Source organism: Pecten maximus, chromosome 11 (genome assembly GCF_902652985.1).
Source record: "Pecten maximus chromosome 11, xPecMax1.1, whole genome shotgun sequence".
Lineage (NCBI taxonomy): Eukaryota > Metazoa > Mollusca > Bivalvia > Pectinida > Pectinidae > Pecten > Pecten maximus.
The window spans coordinates 8397973-8423489 of NC_047025.1; the positions used below are offsets into that span (position 1 = coordinate 8397973).

Below are 25517 nucleotides of genomic sequence, written 5' to 3' on the forward strand. Positions count from 1 at the left end.
TTTATACCTACCATGCTCCAAAATTAAAGGGGTTTTTTCTATGTCAAATCTGGTCAATACCATGCTTCAGGCGCGGAGGCAATGTCTGTCTGGTCACTGGTTGTCAGTTATCTTATAGATTGATATGACAAACAAATTCATCTCTAACTATCTACTATACTTTATATCAACCAATGCAATATGGTATATCTTTGTATACAATTACACACTGGATCTTTCGTTTTGTCATATCACCTCACAAACAAATATGTCATAAGTAAAGACATGCTCATTTTACAAAATTCCGATTTAAGAATTGACAAGAATGCATTGCCTTCTAACATTCTAGATCAGATTTATTTTCAATATATTCATTGTTAGATTTTCAGGTTTATAAGGTGCACATCTGAAGAGAATATCAACTGCAAAATAAAAGTTTTCATTATTTAAAAATCGTGAACTGTTGGTATAAAAATGCTGCGTATGATACTTTCTGCTGACCTGGATTTATAACATGTAAGAACATCAATATCGCTTTCATAAACGAGATAACGAGCATGGCAATACCATTCTGCTGAGCTGAAAGAGACGGTGGCTTCCTGTACCTGAGGTCGATATATCTGAAATGTCAACGCCCTGTTCCCGTGCCATGAACCCGAGAACTGAGAATACTGCGAATCCCCCTAGAATACTGGTGCCACTGTTGATACACATGATGACGATACTGTCTCTAAAATAAAAACCGGACCAACCAACAATTACGTATCCTGAAAAGGAATTGCACAACTCAATTCTAACATGCAAATGTTATTAGGTGTAACGTTTTGATTCGTTTAACTTTTATTCGTTTAGATACATGATAAAGGATGATTTAAATGAAGTATTTTTTGAAGAAGGTTGCTTTTTCGTTTGGCTGGCTTATCAAACGGCGCGACACTCCTTAACTAGATGTATATTTTCACTTTAATTAAATGTTCTCGTGTTGCTACGTTCTCTGCATATTTTTCCATTGAAACAACAAGAGGCCAAAATGACCTGCATCGTATCTAGTACCATGAAAACGGCCAACACAAGGACATCAAAAGGGACATTTTTAAAATTAACTGAAGACTACACGTCTCTGTTGAGGATATATATACATGCATATATATTTAGGTTTGTAATATAATATGTCAGCCTCCTAAATGACGAGGTATATCAACAACAGCAATAGTAAATAAATCTCTTATGACATTTACATGGTAAAAAGGTCACTACCTTCTTGTATATATAACACGAGGCGTATAAGTATACTGATGTACATTTAGGCTGACATATTTTCCCGCTAACTTAACCACGATTTTAAGTTAACTCCCAACCTCCATACTTCAGGCGTAATGTTCATTTTCATTCTGTACACAGTGAACGTGAACGTAACCCCTGGAGAACCGAGGATGGTAAACCTCATGAATATGTAAATTCTAATGTTGGCATATTTGGTCATCACAGAGATTGGCTGTACCTGTAAAAGTTGTCGTTGAACTTCTTGTAGCTTCCGAGTGTCATCAAACCTCCAAACGCCACAGCCAGAGAGAAGAATATCTGTGTTCCCCCGTCTATCCATACCTGTTAGAATGACACACTTCTTGAAAAAATTGAACAGCAACAAATTCGGATATCAATTCCACAGTAAAGAGATTAATTAAATGAATATTCATAAGAATACTTAACGTTTTAAAATGTTACATTTGTAGGTCTCGTATTTCTTTATTCTTGGTTGCCTTTTATTTACTGTTAATACAAGCTGAAATAAGGTACATATTGTATCTGATAACTCAGTTAGTAATCGGTATTTCTTAAAAGGTTTAGACTCCGTAGTCCCAGTCATCAATCTGCTTTTAATGGAGATCTAGCTGACTTGCTTTCTCCCCAAAAGGAAATATATTTAATGTTCCATTTTTTATGAACGAAATACACCGTACTTGCTAATCATGTTTTATCTTTCAGAAATCGGTTAATGTCATATGGATGTGTTCCCGTCTCGTTTGTACTTGGTTCATAAACTTTTAGTTACTGCACAACCGACAGCGCATACAAAGTATGTCATTTAAAATGAATAAAGTTGCACCCATGGTATATATCTAATTTATACATCTTAAAAACTGTAGTTTTTTCCGACCGAAATTAACGTGCCAAATACAGAAGGCAGGTCGAGCACGATAGACTTTCTTCCGGGTGCAATTCTTATTTTTTAGCCCACCTGGCATGAACGACCGGAGAGCTTATGCTATGGCATAGCGTCCGTCTTCCGTCAACATTTCCTTTAAATCGCTACTAGTCCTGAACAACTGAATAGATTTTGATGAAATTTCATCTGGAGCATTATTGGGCAAAGTATATTTAATGTACGGAGGGTGTGGCTCTGTTAGGGCCGAAGGGGAGGGACCCAATAGGGGAAATTTAGGTTAATCTTTTAAATCGCTGTTAGTCCAGAACGAATTTGTTAAGATAACCTTTGGAATTTATTTTAAATCCACATAAATATGAATGAACTTTGGTAACTAGTGTAGGATTTCAATGTGGCGTCGTGGTGACTACACTCTAGCTGTCACCTTCATCAGGGGACAAATGACGTTTATGTACAGTGAGGAGCTAAGTAAATCCAATACCTGTGGTGATATATCAAAGTCTATTCACTTATGTTGTGTACATAAAGAGATTATCCAACTCCCAAATACACATGAGTTATTCCCCTTTATTGTAATTCTTGTTTGCTTGTAAGATACAGTTTAGGAGTCAGATGAAAGACTTGGAACTGAGCAGAAGTGTTTGTGATTTGGTGTGAACTAACGATGTAACGTAAAGTTTCCCAATCCTCATTCCCAATACGTTCTTACTTACCAACCGGACGAACATGTTTTATAATATCTATAAAATATATCAATCTGGCATAGGAACATTTACATTGTATAATAAATGTCCTAAATTTTAGTGTAAATATTTAGTGATAGCTGCCGCTTGTGCACTTCACACAAATCGATTGACGTATTTTAGGTCACATGAGACGAAGTCTCAAGTGACCTATTCTAATCGCCTTTTGGTCCGTCGTCGTCCGTCGTGCGTCCGTAAACAATTTTACATTTTCGACTTTTTCTCCAAAACCGCTGAACCAAACTCAATGAAATTTGGCAGGAGGCTTTTATGGCTAAAGGTCAACCAAAATGTGAATCATATGGTCCCCACCCCCCAGGGGCCCCGAGGGGTTGGGCCAAAAATGGTCAATTTGACTTCAAAAATCTACTTCTCCACTCTCAGATATGCTGGAATCAAACACTCTTCATAGATGGAAGGGTCTTATGGTGCTCTACCAAAATTGTGAACTTCATGACCCTGAGACGTTACGTTTGCCCCCGGGGAGGGAGTGAACTTAACTATAGTTTATATAGGGAAATCATTCTTATTTGGTTAACATTATCAGCATTGGATAACGGTTTGATGGTATGTACATGTTGGCCCTGACTTCTTCACAATATGGGGGCTGCATACAAGGAAACTATTGAGCCAATAGCATCACTGCATATTTCTTAGGTTTTGACAAAAATGTTGTTTACAGAAAAAAAATGATGTCGGACGGATAGACAAACACTGCACTATGGTATAAGCTCACTTGCCAATTCCGACGTTTTGGCCAAAAAAGGAATAAAATGAATTACAGATTTTGATATGATATCATACCTAACGAATTATCCTCTCTTATCTTTATCGTGAACATTGTGTTGGTGAGATCGTTGAAAAGTTGCGAAGCCGAGATTGATCTTCTCTCTATTGTTCCATTCCTCTTACTTATCTGCATCTAAACATCCCTCTAGTACTTTTTAAGCAAGGGGAACCTATGTATGAATTTTGAGATTTAGCGATATTGACTGTCTGTTTGCCATGTTGTTTTCAGATTGGTCACGAAAATGCAATACGAGGAATCAAGGGGAACCTACATAAGGATTTTGAGAAAGATCCCTTCAGTGCTTTCTGAGAAATAGCGACAACAAACTTCAATTGTCAAAATCCAAGATGGCTGCCTGTCGGCCATGTTGTTTTTCGACTGGTCCGAAAATAAAGTAACCATAATTAGGGACCAAGGGGAACCTACATATGAAATTTCAGAAAGGTCCCTTCAGTACTTACTGAGAAATAGCGATAACAAACTTCAATTGTCAAAATCCAAGATGGCTGCCTGTCGGCCATGTTCTTTTCTGATTGGTCCTAAAATGCAATATGCATAACCACGGACCAAGGGGAACATAATATGAAATTTGAGAAAGATCCCTTCAGTTCTTTCTGAGATATAGCGCTAACAAGAAACAAAGCTATGTTTATGCCGAAAGTAGAAAAGTAGGAGCAGACTTTGCCGTTTGTGACTCATCCAAAACCTCATTAAGCTTTCGGCAGATGACTTTCTAATTTTGTTATCCATATCCATCTTTGTGTCAACAAAGATTGGGAGTCTTCCACACTTATAGGTTGTGTCAGAGTATATATATTCAACTTTATTTATCTAACCTTACATATGCAATTTATTGTTATTGGTTGATATCGGTTGAAATTGTGTTACTTTCAACTGTGCATGAAAGGCAGTGTATAACTTCGACTATCAGCGGCACGACTGTCAGCACCGGTGTTTACCGAAGGTGTTGTCGTCAGGGCCAATCAAAATGATTCTACTTTCGTTTTCTTATATCTTGTTGTTATCTCCCTTACCACAGTAATTAGTTTATTGCAATGACAATCTAATTAAAATCTAGATGGTCATTCTCACTACGTTACATGAACATCTAACAACATCGCATAAGGGGTCACGTCAGGTTGACCTTTTGGATTAACCAATCAAATTACTACTTCCAGAATCTTGGAAGTGAATTTTATATGTCCGAATAAGCTTGACTAGATCTAGTGCATAACTTATTTAATCTGTCAATTTGTTTAAAGTCATTTCGTCGCACAAAGCATATAGCTATATACATGCTGTGCCGAAATGGTTTGCTTCAGATGCAATCTGTGACGAAATCGTTTGCTTCGATGACATCGACAAATTGACGATTCGACCTGAAAGTGAAATACACATATCTCAAAGGTCATCAGAACATGACCCCTAATGGGATGTTGTTAGATGTTTATGTAACGTAGTGAGAATGACGATCTAGATTTTAATTAGATTGTTGCAATGGCTACTAAGGCCGTTCAATGTTAAGTCCATTCTTCGGAAATAATCAATATTATTATTGTCATTGGCAATTTGTTTTCAAAACAAGAATGATGCTTAAGTATATTTGTCGCTGGTAATGCTATGTTAATATATCATAAGCATTTTATATGGGTACATGTACATTGGTTTTATTGTAATTCTAAAATGTGTGGTTTTTATGCCAAAAAGTGAATTAATCCATGAAATGAAATTGACTTTTGGCGCAATCCCATAGGGATGCTACCACACAAATGTGAATGATATCCATTGCTTAGTTTCAGAAAAGAAGTTGTTTAAACCAAATGATCCCTTTTGGATCCCTACCCCAAAAGGATGCTTCCAGTCAAAATAAGCTAAACCTATTGCTAAGTTTCAGAGAAGAAGTTTTTTTTATCAATTTAGCCAAATTGACCCCTTTTGGCCCCACCACTCAGTCCCCCAGGGGGTCAACCCCAACATTTGTACAATTTTGAATCCCCACCCAATAACCATGCTACCATACAAATGTGAATGATATCCATTGCTTAGTTTCAGAGAAGTTGTTTAAACAAATTGACCGCTTTTGGCCCTGCCCCTCAGGACCCCGGGGGGGGTCAGTCCCACCATTTGTATAATTTTTATCCCCATCCCAAAGGGATGCTACCAGGCAAATATGAGCGATATCAATTGCTTAGTTCAGAGAAGAAGTTGTTGTTGGGGGGGGGGGGGGGGGGTTAGCCCAGTCATTTGTACAATTTTGAATCCCTACTCCAAGAGGGTGCTACCAGTCAAATATGAGAGATGTCATTGCTTAGTTTCAGAGAAGTTGTTTTTGTCAATTTAGCCAAATTAACCCCTTTTGGCCCCGCCCCTCAGCCCCCTGGGGGGGGGTTAGCCCAGTCATTTGTACAATTTTGAATCCCTACTCCAAGAGGGTGCTACCAGTCAAATATGAGAGATGTCATTGCTTAGTTTCAGAGAAGTTGTTTTTGTCAATTTAGCCAAATTAACCCCTTTTGGCCCCGCCCCTCAGCCCCCTGGGGGGGTGGGGTTAGCCCAGTCATTTGTACAATTTTGAATCCCTACTCCAAGAGGGTGCTACCAGTCAAATATGAGAGATGTCATTGCTTAGTTTCAGAGAAGTTGTTTTTGTCAATTTAGCCAAATTAACCCCTTTTGGCCCCGCCCCTCAGCCCCCTGGGGGATCAGCCCTACCATTTGACAATTTGTACAATTTTGAGTCCCCACCCCATAGGGATGTTTCTGACCAAATTGGTCAAATTCCGATATGTGGTTATGAAGAAGAAGTCAATTGTTGATGGACGGACGGACGACGGGACGGACGACGGAACGGACGACGGACGGACGCCACGGTATGGCATAAGCTCACCTTGGCCCTTCGGACCAGGTGAGATAATAAATTATTATTGCTTACTTTATTTTAAAGTAGTCACCGCATAGTAACCGAAGTTTCCTTTGGGAAAAAAATTACAGAAAATCAATATCCGTGTCATTTTTAGCCTTGATATTTTGCATTTATAAATATACAGTTCAAATACGTCATCAGTGAATCCAAAGAAAGTGCAAAATAACTGTGGAAGGAAATAAAATGGAAATGAAAGTGAGAGGTGGTGACGTCACGTCCTGTAGGCGATCGCAATATGGCAGGCATTAACGCCTCTGTAAAAACCAGGTGCTCCGGCAGAGTGAACGCTCCTGCCTCACCAAGGAAACAAGCCATACAAATCTTGGTCACATTATCCGGGTTAAGTGTTATAAGAATCTTGAATTATGATACAGTGGGTTTTGAAACCAAACAGTAAAATTACCTGTACATCAGCAAGCCTATTGAAATCAGGGATGAGGAAGTATATTATGCCGTCCACAGCTCCGTCCAGAGTTAGGCCTCTCACCAACAAGCAGGTCAGAACAACGTAGGGGAAAACAGCTGTAAAATATACCACCTGAAACAGCGAATCATTTGTACAATGGATTGTTTCTCTTTTAAACATGAAAACTGTTCAATTTATATCAAATATATATCTCTTTATTTAACCTGATTGTAATAATTTAAAATATATCTTGATCAGTGCCTTTTTTCGGTGAAGTACACTCCGCTACGTGAAGGGATGGACGCAATCGGGACGCCTCGCCTCCGTCTTCGAACGGTCTAGTTTCGTAGAAAATGACGAGGGGTTCCGATTGGGGATGGACGCAGCTTAGTGTAACATGTGCAATCAATGATTGCGAAAGCTCACCGGCGGCAGCAATCACACTATGCATTCATTTTTTATGCATGTATATATAAGCATGTCATTTTGAAATTGTATGTCAAATAATATCGCTCCTAGACCTCTAATGGATGCATAACCCAAATAAGAAGGGTGTGGACTTACAAGCTTTCCAAAACTAACCCCCAAAATCTTTAAAGTGGGTTTTGGTGCCCAAAACGTTAAGTCCACAAAATGGTAAAATGCGAAAAAATCACAATTTTTTCCTGCATGATTTTGCCATGACATCACTCCTAGACCTCTAATGAATGTATAAACCAAATTAGAAGGGCATGAGGTGTATACTTTTGGACTTACAAGCTTTCCAAAAACTTACCCCAAAAACTCGTAACCGGTGAGCTAACAAGAGCTGTTGGAGAACAGCATAGCTCGTCTCGCAAATGTTTGTCAATACATAATTAAAATATATTAATTGGAATGGTTTCGCAAATTGCATTAATAATATTTATATTGTTTACTCGATCAGATTATGCTTTGTGAATTCATGCAATTTTCAAAACCATACCAATTTATATATATATAAATTATTTATTGACAAACATTCGGGAGACAAGCTATGCTGTTGTAGATTAAATGAATATACTAAATACAAATGTAATTGCTTTTGGACATATTTCTTCAATTTTTTGACAAAATATTATCCTTATGAGAGTTGTCTCCCTTGAAAAATGTGGACCGGTATAAATTGTCTATTGTGAGCATTTTCACATTGTTTTATTTTCAGTTTCACCCCAAGAAGGGATAGTGTAACTCCATAGGGACTCTTTTACCAAATATCAGCACCCTAGTACAATCATAAAGTGATGTGTTAAATAGCTTTCAACATTTGCACAAAATTTTTTAAAAAATGTGTTTTTTCCCCAAAATAATATTTCAGTTTAACTCCGGCAAGGGATAGTTTAACCCCCACAGGGAACCTAATACCATGTATTACTGTGCCTTTCAACACTCACAATATAAACTTAACACAAAGTCCAAAGATTTAAAAACAAAAACAAAAAAACACAGATTTAAAAAGAAAAAATCCATTTTTTTTACTCCAGGAAGGGATTGTCTTACTCCATAGGGACTCTATTGCCAAATATCAGCACCCTAGTACAATTATAAAGTGATGTATTAAAACATCTTAACACTTGCACCAAAAACTTAACGCAAACATTTTCTAAGTCCAAAAACTTTCAAAAATCTTTTTTTTTTTTCCTAAAATCTTTTAGTTTAACTCCGGCAGGGGATAGTTTGACCCCCACAGGGACCATATTACCATAAATTACTATGCCTTTCAACACTTGCACCAAAAATTTAATATTTGGAAAAGCAACGCCGACGCCGGAGTGACGACATAAGCTCTCACTCTTCTTCGAAGAGACGAGCTAAAAACGGAGCGCGGATTAAGATCTATGAAAGATTGAAGAATTGCGTCAAGGAGACAACACCAGCAGAAAAAAGCAAAGAGATAAAGAAATGATAATATCTATTCACTGCTTTTCAACAGCGAAGGAAAATCTCCGATTACACAAGAGCCCCAAAATAAAGCAAAACATTTCTCCCAGATTATGAACCAACCTTTCCGCTCCATTTAACACCTCGCCACACACAAAAGTAAATTATAATCCATACGATCAGTAAGCTAAGGGCGATTTGCCACACCACTCCACCACTCTCCTCTATCCCGCTGGACATCTGGATAACACCACGTCTGTAAATATATCAGATCTCCGTATTGATACACGGTATGAACTATACCGTTAGGAGTCGACAAAGAAAGACCAAAAAATTAGAAATCCGCGAACCCCTGGATAGACGTCCCCAAAAATAGAATCTATCATAATGTCTCTTGTAACCACGTGTGGTACCCGTCATATCTCCCCTCCCCACAAATTGTTTCTATCATAATGTCTCTCGTAGCCACGTGTGGTAACCGTCATATATCCCGTCCCCACAAATGATATCTGTCAAAATGTCCCTTGGACCACGTGTGGTACCCGTCATATTATTGCCCCTACCCACATCTGGTATCGTCAGCAAATGTGTCACATATTCTGTCATATTTTTTCTCGTCTACACATCTTGTGTCCATAAAAATGTCACCAGATGTTAAACACATCATACTATTCTCGGTCTTATATATTAACAATGCAATTATCGCGATTATCTATTTCATTAAAATATTAGTTTTCCATGAATATCATTTGCATTGTTTTTTTCAATTATATTCGAAAGTGCGGCTGCATAAGAATTGCTTACTCCCAGAATTCCACAGTTGGGTCCACGGGGAGAGGGTCGGAGGAGTTTCCATCTAAACACATGAGTCTGGACACATTGTAAACGTCCTGCGACACATTCAGTTTGCTAAGGCAGGTAGCTATGGTGGACTCCTTTGAAACTCTGCATCTGTTGATATATATGGAGAAAGAGATGTTGAAAACAAAGTTAAATTGATCTTCGATTCTACTCATTTATCTGTATTTTCTTTCTTAGAAGAAAGCTTCTAGTCAAAGCAATGATAGACATCTGCGTGCGAGGATAAATAATGGACGAGATTTCAATTTTGAAATGCATACTATCAATTTTATATAAGAATATATCATCTACTTTCTTCAAAACTAAAATAATCTCTCTGTCTTAATGACCTAATCAGTGACAAAGTGGGCCTTTTTAAGACTGTAGGCCCTAACATCCTCTCAGCATTTTTCTTCTGATGGTTGCAAGCTATGGCATTCATCAACCTATGAACCGTTATCCATACTAGAAAACGCTTCTAGTACGTTCTAAATGGTACTCATATTTGCCCTTTTAATGACAAGGTGATCAGTCTATGAAGGTTCGGAAGTGTCAGCGTCGTCTGCTTCACCGACAAAACGCGCCATTTAAATCTGGGTGGTTATCTCTAAAATACCTGTCAGTATTCCAAGCGTTATTGCAGTGTGTCCAGGGAAGCACAGCTTGCATACTCATGACCATGTAGTATCCGCCCCAGGCCAAGATCAGCATATAGTAGATGTTGTAGTACGTCAGAATCACCATGGTGGCTACTCCAACACCTGAAACATACCGGAAGTGACGTAGTTGAATGCTAATTAAGCGGGGATGTTATTCGTTTGTACGTTACTGTTTACTCTCGTCACATTTACGGCGGTCGTGGGGTCAATATATACACATGTTAGAGTAGGCGCATGACGTATTTTGTATTTTTGGCAGAAAACCTGTGACTGCCTTTTGAAGTGATGACACACGCTTTCCACACAGCGTTCCTGTGGTGGCTTGTTTATACCAAGGAAGCTGCGCAAAGCGCCCATTCGGCCACCATAGGAACCATACGGCGACCGTGCGGCCACTCGGAACACCTCGGCCGATTCTCTACGGTCATCTGGAAGGTACGGAATCGGCCAGGTAGTTACAAATGTCGTGCGGCCAGACTGGTTGGTAAACGTGAGGTCACCGTACGACCAACGTAAGGTCACACAGAACCGTTTTCACGGCGTGACTACGACGAGTGTAGAAAATACAACTCCGCGTTATGATAAATGTATACGGATATCCAGTGCAGTTATCCTGCGGCCACCTCCAAAATGTCTAATCTAAAAATCATATCGCTGTAACGAATACAGATCTAAGTATTAACATTTGAATGGCAAAGTCCCCATATAACCTAACAAGATAGATTTGCGATCTTTGAGATAAATTCCATGCGTATGAATAAATGATATATATCTACGCGCTAGTCAATCTTTGAAAAATCAAAAAATCGAGGCGCGGCACATCTTAATATCCAAGCACAAAGATGAACAATTTCTCAGGTCGTATAGATAACAGACTGTATCAACATGTACAACACCCCATTAAGAAATAATTGAGATGTGCACTTTTATGTTTAATTCATCCTGTGTAACACTTGGTTCTGATTCCATTACGATCAAACGCTGGTTTACACCAGTCAGCAACGTTTTGTTCCTGACCGGATGTTTAAAATGGAACCATATTGTACAACTGCCAACTAGCGTTAGGTTTCTATACTGTTGATGAATATTTCAACTTAACAAAACTTCACTTTCAATTCTAAAATCAATGCGGTTGAAGGTGGAAAGTGAATTTATCCATGTGCGAAATTTGTTTCCGGGGGAGTGGGTCGTTCCATAACGCACAAGCAAATTAATAACACGACTCTGCTGATGTGAAAAACTCGCATGTTTATTCCATTTCATTCACTATTTTGATTACCAATAAGCACGCTACAACTAGCCCGAGTTTCCTCTGGCCCTGTCACCATGTCTGGTGAAGGGGCCAATAGGAATAAAACACCTAGGTGGGACTAAATGGGTGTTCTGGGGTAAATAAATATCTCACTTATCTATATATGTAAGGTAGGTGTTATGTCACTCCCGATTTTATTGTATTGCACCAGATTCTTAGCGACACCAAACGGTGTCGGAGAATTCCACGTTTTCATATAGTAGTGCGCTCTGGCCCTACACCAGACATGATGACAGGGCCAGAGGAAACTCGGGCTAGCTACAACAGGCTGTTTCAGTTGTTGAATCTCAAAATGTCAGACCTATGAGTAAAGCTGGGATTTGAAATCGTCAAATTTAATTTATTCATTTTTAAAAGAGAAATAGAAAAAAATAAATATTGAATGTCTTGATATGGCATTTATGGTTGACGTAAATGTCAGAGTATATCATATTTTCGCTAACTGTTAGTATTGTATAAAAATATACCAGCCCAGTCGTGTTATCAATCGATTATAAGCACCAGTAAATGATGAATATCGATTCACCTTCAGAATCGTGTGAACGTAGGAATACCGCTAATGATACTGTTGTATCTCGAAATTGATGAGCATTGAATTATTTAGCAGCTGTAAAGTCTTACGAAGCAGTTGATATATTATACCCTTTGCATTTAACGAAAATGATAAAATTGTTAAGAAATGATCAAAGAGAGGTTACTTCGCATATCGATATTGGAATCAGATATATTTCCTTTCTTTCCTCACTGCTCTGTCTTTCTTTCTCTGTTTTTTTTTTTTTTTTTTTTATGACTATGACTGTTGCGAGGATGTCAAACGCATACAAACAAAACAAAACCGACTTCGCGTTACGCATCCTGCGTCACACGTGGCGGTAGCCGGCAGACAGTTAACAGTTTTTGTACAAGTACACATGATCATAATAATCACATGTTTGCGTGTACATGTGCAAGTCTACGCCTGTCACCTGTTCGGTTTATTGCATTTATTCATGCGCGAAACTCCAAACAGGCGTGACCTGCTGATTCCATCGAAAGTTCAGAAGCCTTTGGTACAGTTTATGTACCATCAATTCACTAATGACTCCAAGTATTGATTGATATCGCCCCAGTAAATTATTGATATCATTGAATCGACAGAAGCATGTGAACTGATCAATAGCCCAACAAAGTCGTAAGCTGTTTATCTGCGGTTTCTGAGGTGGCCTAGTCGTAAAATTAAAAGTAAGAGCGGTCAGTCTTGTTAACAGATGGTTGAGTAGTATACCAATGGCATTAAACTAAAATAAACAAATCGTTAAGATAATATTAAAAAGTGATGACCCTTGGCTTTGTATTGCATGGACGCTTCGCTAGGTACGGTACGCTTCTGGCTAAGTACTAAATGTACTTGTAGCTGGATACAATATTTATGAATCTCTTCCAGTGCATCGAGGGAGCAATGTTAACGGGGACCGGGTGAACTGATGACAATGTAGCTTAGTTTTGTATTATTTAACGCTTAATAAACTTAGAATTGTCCATGTCTTTGTCCGTGGATTATGGGGTTATAGATTGATATTCACACTGATATTCCCATCACACTGAAATGCCATCCTAGAGATGATAGCGGAATATAGCAGCCGGTTCCAGTAAACTGTCAACGGACAAACTAAGTTAGTATCACCAATGAAAAAACATCAAGCAGAGAACAGGCAGTACCAAGTTTGTAGACAGCCTGACCAGAATACAACCTTATTATTCATAGAGACTGTTACCTATTTCTGAAATTGTAAAATATGAAATTTATGGGGTTATAATAAAAGGCGAAGTACGCAAAATTAGCATTATGTTGTATATAATAGATGGAGCTGTTGCCTGCTTGCCCCCTATTGTCTCTCGTCCCCTATTGCCCCGCGTCCCCTTTTGCCATTCGTCCTCTTTTGTCTCTCGATCCCTATTGCCCCGCGTCCCCTTTTGCCATTCGTCCTCTTTTGTCTCTCGATCCCTATTGCCCCTCGTCCCCTTTTGCCCCTCGCCCTGCCCTGTCCTACATTCTTCGAGTTAAGTTCATGCGTTGTACCAGATCAAATCAGTGTCCCCTATTGCCATTCATCTATTGCCCCTCGCCCCTTATTGCCCCTCGTTTCCTAGTGTCCCTTGTCCCTTATTGCCCCTCGCGCCCTATTACCCTTCGCCCTGTCCTGTCCTGCCCTGCCCTGTCCTGCCCTGCCCTGCCCTGTCCTGCCCTGTCCTGCATTCTTCGAGTGACGTATTAAGTTTATGCGTTGTACCAGATCAAATCAGATAGTATCAGATCCCCGAGAGTGAAATGACAAGGCAGGGATCATTAACTGAAGAAACCCTGCACGAATTACTCATATGTACCTAGAAATATAATTTATATAGAAGTGACGCTATTTATGGGGTCATGACGACAGGAAGTTTTTTTTATTTGAGTCTTAACCGACAAGATTATCTAGATCAGTTTCCTGTTGGGTTTAGTTTGGTATTGTATTGGTTAACGTCCTCTTAACGTATGTGGAGTATTAATGACGGTCCTCCCAGTTTGAAAGACGAGAGCGAGTGATGAGAGCGTGTAATGGGAGCGTGTGACGAGAGCGTGTGATGAGAGCGTGTGATGAGAGCGAGTGATGAGAGCGTGTTATGAGAGCGTGTAATGAGAGCGAGTGATGAGCGTGTGATGAGAGCGTGTGACGGGAGCGTGTGATGAGAGCGTGTGACGAGAGAGTGTGACGAGAGCGTGTGATGAGAGTGTGTGTTTTGCGAGGTTGCGTTGTGCTCATGTTTGTCTGCTTGTGATAGCGCAGAAAAGATGTAGATGTTAAAGTACCACCTTACTCTAGCATACTGTCGCAGACACCCAGTAGAACACCAAGCAGGACACCCCACCCGGTCACATTATACTTACAACGGGAAAACCAGTCATCCTACTCCAAAAATGCTGAGCGCTAAGTATGAGTAGCAACTACCAAGTTTGAGAGTCAGATTCAGATTATTTTATTTCTTTGTGTTTTTCAACACATCAGAGACTGGTATGTCTCGGCTAGGGGACAGAATTCAAAGTCTTCCTCACAGGACCGAACGCTCAACTAAAGACAGAATGCATCTGTGTCCATGGAGACATTAGGAAGAATTTGTCTAGAAGGAAAATAAAAATTGAAAATTGAAGGTAGGAAAGACCGAAGGAAGAGAAAAGATAATATCCCAAATTTAGTCGCCTCATTCGATCACTCACGACAATGTTGGATCCAGGACTCGAGTTGTATTCATGAACGAATAAAATCGAGTGATTACTATACTATACTATACTAACATAAAAACGAAACCGTGATTCAAATTCACCATTTATAAAACGCGGGCGAGATATGATCAACATATTAATTTGCGTTGAAACTCTTAAAAATTATCGGGAGGTTAAGACCATGTCAGTGATACTAAGGGCCTTAAATACTCCAAAATTTCTAATAAGGTAAAAAGAAATGTCGAAATCTGGATGGGGAGGTGTAAACGACCCACAGCTTTAATAGATTTAATATTTTTTTCAATATTTCGTTTCAAAAGAATATTAAGCACATGCGTATATTCTGAACCGTGTCACCATTCAAACTAATTCAAACGTGGCAAGCAGGCTATAACAAAACTCTAGGGCTGAAAAAACACCAGTAGTGTCTAACACCTGGGATTTAAAAGACTGTAAATAAGTAATAGACGTTTAATAGGATGTAGATTCTTTAAACTTCGCAATACTTTTTCTGAAGATCGGACCAAGTGGAACGGCATTTACACCTAGAAATGACGAAATCCAAGATAGGGTCGGTTGTTTAAATCTTATAAATTAAAACTTGTATGGCTAATGTGACTAGACTACTTAAAAAAAAACATTTGATAGCTAATGTTCAACCATATGCTAATGTTGATATGGACTAACGTTTATTTGACTTTAAATTAATAGAGATGGTTCCCAATTTCCCATTAACAAACGAAAGACAAACCAATAAAATCGTCAGAAGAAGGTGACGGATCAGAAAAAACTCCCGAGATATGGTAATAGAGTACAGCATGGGTATGAAATATGGCAAGCCAAGTTATCTAGGTATTTATTGATGAAGAAATATCGATCTACTACCGACTCATATTACGCAAGATGGATTAATTGAGATTTTTTCGTGGGGACAAAATTCCGTGGTAAGCCCATACAATAATAATATAACAATAATACATACAACAAAACCCATTGTACTTTTTATCCGTAGTTCCATAGCAACCACAAAAAAACAATGTATACACAATCAACGTTTCATGTTATAGAGTTTGTTTTGTATTTCCGTTCAGTACTTGATCAATATAAATGACAGCTTGGCTTGTCATAATGACGGCAGTATAGATCCGGGTGGGTTACCCAGTGTACTGGTAGTTCAATGGTGGGAGGAATGTTCTCGCATGGTTTGGTCGGTCGGTTAGAGTGAGATGTACGAACGATAGCTCAAGTCAGCGTTTTCTCATTGTGTTTATTTCTTCAATTTCAATTTAGTTTTATTCCGTGTGCAACAGTACATAGGATTATTATATACATACATAATAAAACATATATATTATTTTCAAGATGGCGGAGAAACACAACCAGCCTATCAATAGTAATACTATTCATGATAAAGATATGACATCAAAAAAGATGACATTAAAATACAACATAATTCATCAGATGTACGAACATAACTACTAGTTAGAAATTAAATAAGTACATGCATATATACATGCAAAAATCATGAAGAATATATATATATATATATATATATATATAAAATAAAAAGCCAAACACAGATCTCCTGAAGAGCGGCAGAATGTAGCCGCGAAAGTACTAGGGAGACAGCAGATCTGTGTTTGGCTTTTTATTTTATTATTATTACCGTCACATGGACATTTCAACTTTATTCTATATATATATATATTCATGAATATCGTGTTTTTCATATAGTTTTTGATGATAATTCATCTTAGACAATTTACTACTTTCAAAACATGTACATAAATTACCTATTTAACAGTGACTTCCTCTTCGCCGTGGCGTGGATTAAATATCTACCTAAACTCCTTAATATCTTAATGTTATTAGTGGAGAACAGTTCAGTCATCTTGAAAACCGATGGTCGGCGATAAAAATATGGTTTTATATACTTCTTACTTCTTACAAAATATAAATGATATAAGATTGTTTATTCCCCGTTCATAAAACCGCGTTTTAAGTCTCGACTTCTCTTTAAAACCCCTCCAAAACGGATCCTGTATATAACAAAAAAAAGTCTACAACAGCGAGATACTTATAACAAAAAACTCTATAATGGCCATCTGTATAACAAAACCTGTCTACAAAGCCCACATTTATAAAAGAAATTTATTATTAAGTCCACTTGTTTCTGTTCCAAATGTAACACATTATCTTCTTATATATTTTATATGTGGGTATCGCATGATTGCGTCCGAGGATGTGTTTGTGCGTGTGATAATTCACATTTGCATGACGGGTAATTGCCGGAAAGTCTCCGAAAATATATTAAACAGTATTAGATTGGACCAAAATGAAAAATTACCAATTTACTTTAAATAATAATTTAAAATTTCAAAGGAAATATTCGGTTCGCCGGTTTAGATAAAATAAGATACTGTACCAAAATGTTCATGAAATAACGGATTGTTTCTCTTTCAGGTTGGGTACCATCGAATTGACTGCTAAAGTGGTTAGCCCGGGGTGGAAATCCAGTTGAATGGATACATGGAATACAGCTATTTCGTAAAATAATTTATACGCATATTTTACTAATATATAAGTTTGATTAAAACGCATCAAATGATGAAGTCACTAGAGCGCTGACAGAAAATACGATTTTCTATTAATAGAATTTGTGTGCTGTCCTTTATCTTGACACCCTGAAACACAAAGTCGTTTGCGTAAAGTTTGATAAAAATCGGTTTAAAACTACAGGCGCTCGAACGCTAACCAAAAACATCTTTATAAATAGTAACAGTGACCTCCTTGAGATTGGCACCCTGGACACGTCATATTAGACCATTACACTTAGTTTGATCAAAAGCCACTTAAAATGAAAGTCACTAGAGGCATGTACCGACGGAACGCTAGAGTACATGTCAAGACTCCGTCGCGAGGTGATAATAGCTTTCAAAAATTCAAAACGTGGCTTTAGAGCCGAAATCAACGAACCTATAAGAAATTCGAAAGTAGTGTCTGAAAAATACCCGTTAAATACAAAGAGTTTCACAGAACATTGGTAAACAAAGCAAATACATTTAAACCGTCTAGAATGAAGATAGAAGATGATAGCTAATGACAAATGAATCAGTCGTATTGATATTTAACTAACTATACTAACGACTTATATTATAATGAATGCGTTTTATGGCCTGGTATTACTATTTCCGAGATGTGCCACATCATGTAGGCAGGGCGTTAGAGCCTGACTCACTGTCCTTATTCAATTATTACTTTAAAACGTACGGTTTATCAGTACAGGTATATACAGTACATACAAGACAGAAAAAAGTAGCTAATAAACACACAGATCTCACATACAATTCACCTTCGTCGTCTTCGCCATCATCATCGTCATCGTCATCATCATCATCATCATCATCAAATAAATTTACATATATCATATCGATATACAAATGAACATATTTTACATCACTCGTACCTTATTAGCATCAAGTATATATCCAGCGAGTTCATGAAGATCACAAATATTATCATCACTTAATTGTATGATTCGTACGAAGTGATTAATTCGGGATTCTATAATGTCCCTTCTGTCTAAGCAACGTTCCTCTTCCCAATGTCTCCTTTGTCACTGCCTCGCTTTTGACCTTTAGTTGTCAGCATAATGTAACCCGGTACGGTGTCCTGTCGGGTGTCTTCGGCAGTATGTTTCAGTGAGGTAGCACTATAAAAATTCGGCATCATTCCTGGGCTATCGCTAGGAGACGGAACACCAACAAACCGCAGCCTCCCAAAATACACGTTCACGACGCGCGTGCAGTTCATATACATGACAGACCGTCCCTAAATCACCACGTCTGTTCATAGGACGTTAAACCAATCCAATAACCAAATCCAATAATTAACACCAACCAAACTCTGATGTGTCATTCTTGGATTTGATTCTAAATCTTTAATAGCAATGCTTTAAGGTACATCTTCAAACAACGGTATGTATTTGGATATAAAATGTTTCAGAAAAAGGGTAAAAAATATACAATAAATTTACCTTGGAATAGGGGACATATCTTCCATATACCAACAGCGCCTTGGCTCATATATTGGCCTAACGCTAGCTCCATAATCATCACAGGGGCCGCTCCAAGGATCAAGGAGATGAGATACGGGATGAGAAACGCACCTGTAAATAAAATCAATAGAGATTGAAATCTAAACGCAACCTGAAGCATCTAAAATGCAGAACATCAAAGGATAAGTTATTAAACGCACGAATCAGATATTTTTTCTAACAAAAACGTCGGTAACTATGTGGAATAAAAAACAAGATGAAGCTTTATCTAACCTTGAATATGAAGTGGTTTTTGTATGTTGAAAATCGGTAAGTTATTATTATCGTTACGATAATTAAGGCGGAAAACAATTGTCCATATCTCTTTAATAACGATAATTACAGTGAAAACAAAACAATATATGATATTTTTTAGATTCATTTATTCAACTTGAGATTCGTTTGCCTGGAAACTTTACATATTTCTCACGTGAATACAGTTTAAAGGGAGTACTTAATATCAATAAATGAAAATAGTGATTCCTTAGTGTAACAGCGTTTTTTCCTACAGCCGATGCCCATCAAAGAATACCCAGGATGGCATTCCTTAAAATTGTACCGGTGGTGTTTATCCTTCCCTGAACCGGATCATCGTGAAATTAATTAGAAATAAGTACAGTGGACCCGCGATAATCCGGACGCCGATAGTCCGGAAAACTCACAGTCCGGACGGAAATGCACGGGAACGGATTTCCGTAACGTTATTTGTACTCACCAGTCCGGAAATTCGGATTCCGATTCCGGAACTCTATTTTGGGAACGGAATGTACTTGTCATTAGTAAATATCCCGCAATAATCCGGACAAATTTTTCACCTCGCGGAGAGAAAAATGTCGGGGCAAGTCACCCGTGTCGACAGCTGTACAGACTATCGCTTGACACTGTCGTAGTCATAGCGACCGCTGCCAGGTCATAGCCCCGGGTGTTTACCTGTGTTACAATGTATACGAATATTTAAGATAATATCTTGCTTAACAAATGTACCGATGTATTATATCATATGTCCTGTACAAATTTTGTATGTATATAATTCTCTACACTTTATATGTTTATGAGAATAAAATATTGTCATTAGTCTCCAGTGTTCCGAACCCAATTCTTTCTTTCCCTCCAATGTTGGTGAGGAAGTTACCCCGGCACCTGGTCATATCTACGTGTATCGGCCTAGTGGCAATGCCATCTCGCAGAAAGATAGGATATGTTCTGGAATTCCAGGCTTTCCACATTGGTGACATGTAGGATGATGTATTGGTGTAGGACACACATTATAATTATGCCCTGGGAATGAACTGCATCTGCCATAGTGTGTATCCCTAGATCTGTGTCATTTAATGTTCCTCTCTTCCGTCTCCCCCTGGGTCCATACCCCTCGACTCCATCACTGCTCACACCTTCCTCTTACTGTTGCCTGATCTTTTCCTGCTCTTGTTTTCTCCTCTCTCCATTTTTTCCATCTTCGTGACTGTGCTCTTTATAATCCTCTTCCTATTGGTTCCCTTACAGTGGTCAGGGTAGTATCGGACAATATCAGAGTTGAACTGTTGTTACGTCATTCGGAAGAGTCAGGTCTCCGACTCTTGAGATGATGCTCGGTATAACGGTGTACGTCATTCGGCCGGGTCAAGTCTCCGACTCGAGATAACGCTCGGTATACCGGTGAACGTCATTCGGAGGAGTCAAGTCTCCGACTCGAGATAACGCTCGGCATAACGGTGTACGTCATTCGGCCGGGTCAGGTATAACGGTGTAAGGCATTCGGCCAGGTCAGGTCGCTATACGCTCGTTATAACTGTGCGACTCCCTCGGAGAAATGTCAACGTGCCACCTGTATTTTGCAATTATCTGATGTGTATTCAATTATATGTGAACTATATGTGAATTATATACGATATTTGAGAAAAATCCTTCCAATATATTTGATGATAGTGGGCTAGAAAACCAAGAGGCTCGTTCGATGCATCGCTCACCTGGATAATAAGGCAAAACACTTAAAATTACATTTTTGTCGTGATCTTTCTCCGATATCTCAGTACCATGCTTGTTTGTTTATTTTTGTTTAACGTCCTATTAACAGCCAGGGCCATCTAAGAACGTGCCAGGTTTTGGAAGTGGACGAAAGCCGGACTACCCGGTGAAAAACCACCGGCCTACGGTCAGTACCTGGCAACTGCCCCACGTAGGTTTCGAACTCGCAACCCAGAGGTGGAGGGCTAGTGTTAAAGTGTCGGGACACCTTAACCACTCGGCCACCGCGGCCCCCGTATCCATGCATAAGAGGCATCATTCCTTTAAAGGTGTATGGGGCAGTTTAGTTCATTTGGATTGTACTGTTTCTTACTAACAATATATTTTGAAAGGTGTCCAAATATTGCGTGTCGATTGCAGGTAAATGTAGTAGATACTGCCTGTGGATTTATCGGTCAGTTATCGTAACCTGGTTGTCACGTTTGAATTCATTTGAATAATGACACGGTCACAGTATATACGTGTACACAGAGTTCGTTTGAAAGTCAATACTGAAAATGATAAAAAAAAAAATAAAGAGCATTTTGCACCTACTCAAGTAGATTTTAATTACATATATTGGCTAGTTTCGAGTTTTTGGTTGTCTCTTATATGATCACTTTCCCTCGGCATCATTGACGAGTCCTAGAAGGATAAACCAGCTGTGTGATGTAGTTTAATTTGGCTGTATGTATCTAACTCAATATCTTAAAACGGTGCTAAAATCCCGTGTGTCCTTTTTTAAAAACAAAGCAGCAATTCGATTTCTTGTCCCAAAGAAGATTAAAAGCGGAAATCCACTCAACATTAATAACTGATTGCCTTCCTACATTGCCTTCATGGGGGGTCTTCCTTTGTTACAAGGTGATAACAGTACATGCATATCTTAATTACAGGTAAGGCTATAGTCTGTTTTGGTAAAGTAGCTGGTTCTTTGGTGATCAATGATCAGTGTCTAAAATATAAGCTGTCTTTTTGTCTTTCCGTCCCGAGCCATAAAAAACAGCTTATAATTCCAGACATTGACTATTCGTGTTTTTGTCGGGTCTACGATCTCAGTTTAGGCTAAGCTCCTAAGCCCATAACCTATTGCATTCCGACTTAACATCTGGTTACCGTCATATCCGTGTTCAATTCTAAACTTAACTTATTTTCATTTATCTATGTTCAATGTACGAAATAAATGACACTACATATATCTATTGACATAAACGTCTAATGCTGTGGGCTATTATCAACGTCCCGTTAACGTAAGAATACAAATTTAAATATAAGTATTGATGAATATGTAAATATATATATAAACTTTAAGTTAATGAAATAAAAGTTAAACGAAGCATGTAAATAAAGCAGTTAAACCCTTTTTGAATACATTATTGGTATGCGCGTGACCAGATTTAATATCACGTTCTCGCATTTTTAAAATGGGACATTAGTGTCGGAAAGTTCCATTAAGGAAAAAAATCATCTGATGTAAATGACACCCGTGTTGTGAATAACGAGCGAGATTATATAATGTTACCTGAGTAAAGTATGACGACAATGGTAAGTGTATAGGTATGTGAACGTGAACTAAAAATAGCCAAAATCACTTAAAGTTAACTTTTTTTTAAATGTTCGTCCATGTCGCATTTATTTACTCATGAAATATCATACAAATGCAAAAAGGAAAAGTATCTGCACGATGGACAGTATCAAATATTATGCAATACTTCCGGTAGTGTAACATCAATCTTTTATGTTGACAACACTTTCAGTGAACATATTTTAGCAAAATTGTATTCACCTTGTCGTAAATTAAATCGCCTTCAAATAATATATTAAAAAATTCACTGTTTATTCGATTTTGTCTATTTTTGTTAATAAATCGATACTCGAACTGGCGTAGCATGCGCGAATTCACATATTATACGCCAGTTGGCGGTTTCTCCAACCATGGATGTCCGTTCTCGGGCTTGACCAAGTGTTGACTACGGGTAGAAGATATTGTCAGATTTGTAATTCTTCTACCTTCTATCATTTTGTGTTAATTTGTGATATGTACAGGGACTTATAAGACTTCGTTATATATATATATGTGGCGCAGCGGTATAGGCTGCGGGTATTTCTGGCTAGGCGATTGGGTGCCGTAGATCGTGAGTTCGAGGCCCGGTCAGGGCACGAGTCAAAAAGTAGTCTTCCTTCGTCATTTGTGTCGCTAAGTTATATATATTTATAACATTACTGGCGTAAAGAATTAAAATGTTTTTGAAATTTCTTGTTTGAAGCTAATACGATAAGAGCAATACGTCTCACTTATATATTATACATGTATGTATATTGTGTATACATTGTACTAATGGGCCGTTTACGTCAAAAGTCAATCAAATGAATTGATTTGAATAGAACTGAATTGTAGTCACGCACGGCCGAACATCACCTGCGGGACGAGCCGACATAAACACCTTCGCTTAATGAAAGCAGCTCGCCACGTACAATAAGTTAAGATCGATTAATATGTTAAAATATTTTTTTATAGATGAGTAAAAAGGACAATTACAGCAGATATAAAGGTGACTTCAGCTAGTTCATACCTTTCAGCCACAACGAATAGACCAAGGAAGCTAGCTAACGTGCCAAAGCTACCAAATTAGCATTCTTGCAAGTTAAGACCTTTTGTCGATCTAAATTGTAAAATTCAAATTCATTTTATTCTCTTTTCACATACTGACAAGATGTATAGAGAAAAACCTAGATTATATTTGTTCCTCAACATCTGTACACGTGTCTGTAAATGAATTGCAGGGATTTCGATATTTTTCTTTTGTAAGGACGTCTCCCACAGAATCTAGCTTCCATCATCGTCGTCGTCGTCATCATCATCATCAAGATCATCATCATCATCATCATCATCATCATCATCATCATCATCACCACCACCACCACCACCACCACCACCATCATCATCATCATCATCATCATCTTTCCGTCCATATCTAGTGAAATATATGCCCGATTTTCCCGATATTAATGTAGCCCGAGTTTCATCTGGCCCTGACACCAGACATGGTGTCAGGGCCAGAGGAAACTCGGGCTAGTAGGACAGGTGCTCTAAGTAATTATCAAGTAATATTCAATGAAACCAGCCATGCAAGAATCTCTTCTCATATATGACATTGTAGGTGGTCCATTTTGTCTCTTAAATTCACATTCCAAAAAAAAGGAAAGGAATGACTCTGGTATAGTTTGTATCATGCCCCATATATAACATTTACTATGACTCGAGGATTTCTTCAATAATGTAGTGTGTAAGTGTATTTGATTAAAACTATTGTTTAAACTAAGTTGTAATAATCTGCTGGTCTGTCTTTGGGCCGATGAGATGAAATGGTTAAGATTCACTTATCTACGGTTGTTTTTGATAAAGTTACAATACATTATTATTCTAATGGTGGCTTATAAAAAACACACTCAAGGAAAATAGGACTACATCCAATACAGCCATTTCATTATCTAATTATGAAGAAAAATCTGTATCTAGCTTTATGAAAAACTATCTACATCTAATTATGCATGACATACATGAAATGAAAATTTAAAAATCTTCCTACGTAAAATAAATATTATTTATTTACAAATCAATAAAACTTCGGAACGACCTTTACCCGCAAACTCGTACTTCATTAAAACAAATTCGAGGAATCACTGCAGTTGTACATGTACAAAATACACACAATACATATCATAATACATATTGAAATTTAGATACAGTTAAGTCGAAGTGAATTTGAAAAAATAATCTTACAGCTATTTCCTCTTTTTTTGGTCGTCAGTGGTGACTGGGTCCAAATTGTTGATTAAATTTACGGTAGGATATGCGACAAACCAAGAGATAGGCCTATACCTAGAATTGAGAGAAAACTGATATTTCTAAAATGGAGATTTTTATATCTTACCTCCGCCATTCTTGTAACAAAGAGAAGGGAATCTCCAGATATTTCCCAACCCGACAGCATATCCAACACAGGACAGCAAAAACTCGGAATTCCTAGCCCACGTTACCCGCGCCATAGCGATACTACAACAGCAACTGTGTGTAAGGAGCATGACATTCATGCGTTAGCGATCCCGGACCTATAATCTATTTCAATAAACTACACGTGGGCGTGCTGTTCAATGATAAAAACCAGTTAAAGTTCCAAGACTTTTTTTATTAACGGGTTACACGTCAAATACATTATATATCATATGCACATAGGACAATGATTTAATAAAATCAAAAAGTTAATTTTGACTTGGGATACTTCTCTATAGAACCAGCTATCTGATTTCATTATAAACATATTAAGATTTTTTTACATGCAACTTACATGATTCGAGACCAGCACAGGTTACTATTCATATAACACACCACGTAACAACTGTATATTTGTATAACGTAGTAGTATACATGGATACTAGCTATATAGGCCTTGGATA

At 38.1% G+C, this 25517-nt stretch overlaps 1 protein-coding gene across 2 annotated transcripts in view; it reads right to left on the bottom strand.

The window, feature by feature from the left end:
* Positions 1–25142, bottom strand: part of LOC117338228 (sodium- and chloride-dependent creatine transporter 1-like) — a 30264-nt gene extending 5122 nt beyond the window's left edge. Inside the window, exons 1-8 of one of the 2 annotated variants that reach the window (XM_033899490.1) lie at positions 24995–25142; positions 18996–19127; positions 10364–10508; positions 9712–9858; positions 9031–9163; positions 7006–7140; positions 1481–1584; positions 585–709 (exon numbers count right to left, since the gene is read on the bottom strand). In XM_033899490.1, coding sequence (XP_033755381.1) covers positions 585–709; positions 1481–1584; positions 7006–7140; positions 9031–9163; positions 9712–9858; positions 10364–10508; positions 18996–19127; positions 24995–25109 — 1036 coding nt within the window. In that variant the 5' untranslated portion in view covers positions 25110–25142. Of the gene's footprint in view, positions 1–584; positions 710–1480; positions 1585–7005; positions 7141–9030; positions 9164–9711; positions 9859–10363; positions 10509–10670; positions 10823–18995; positions 19128–24994 lie in introns of those variants that run through there. The other variant, XM_033899491.1, reaches the window with a different exon arrangement.
* Positions 25143–25517: the final 375 nt, after the last annotated feature.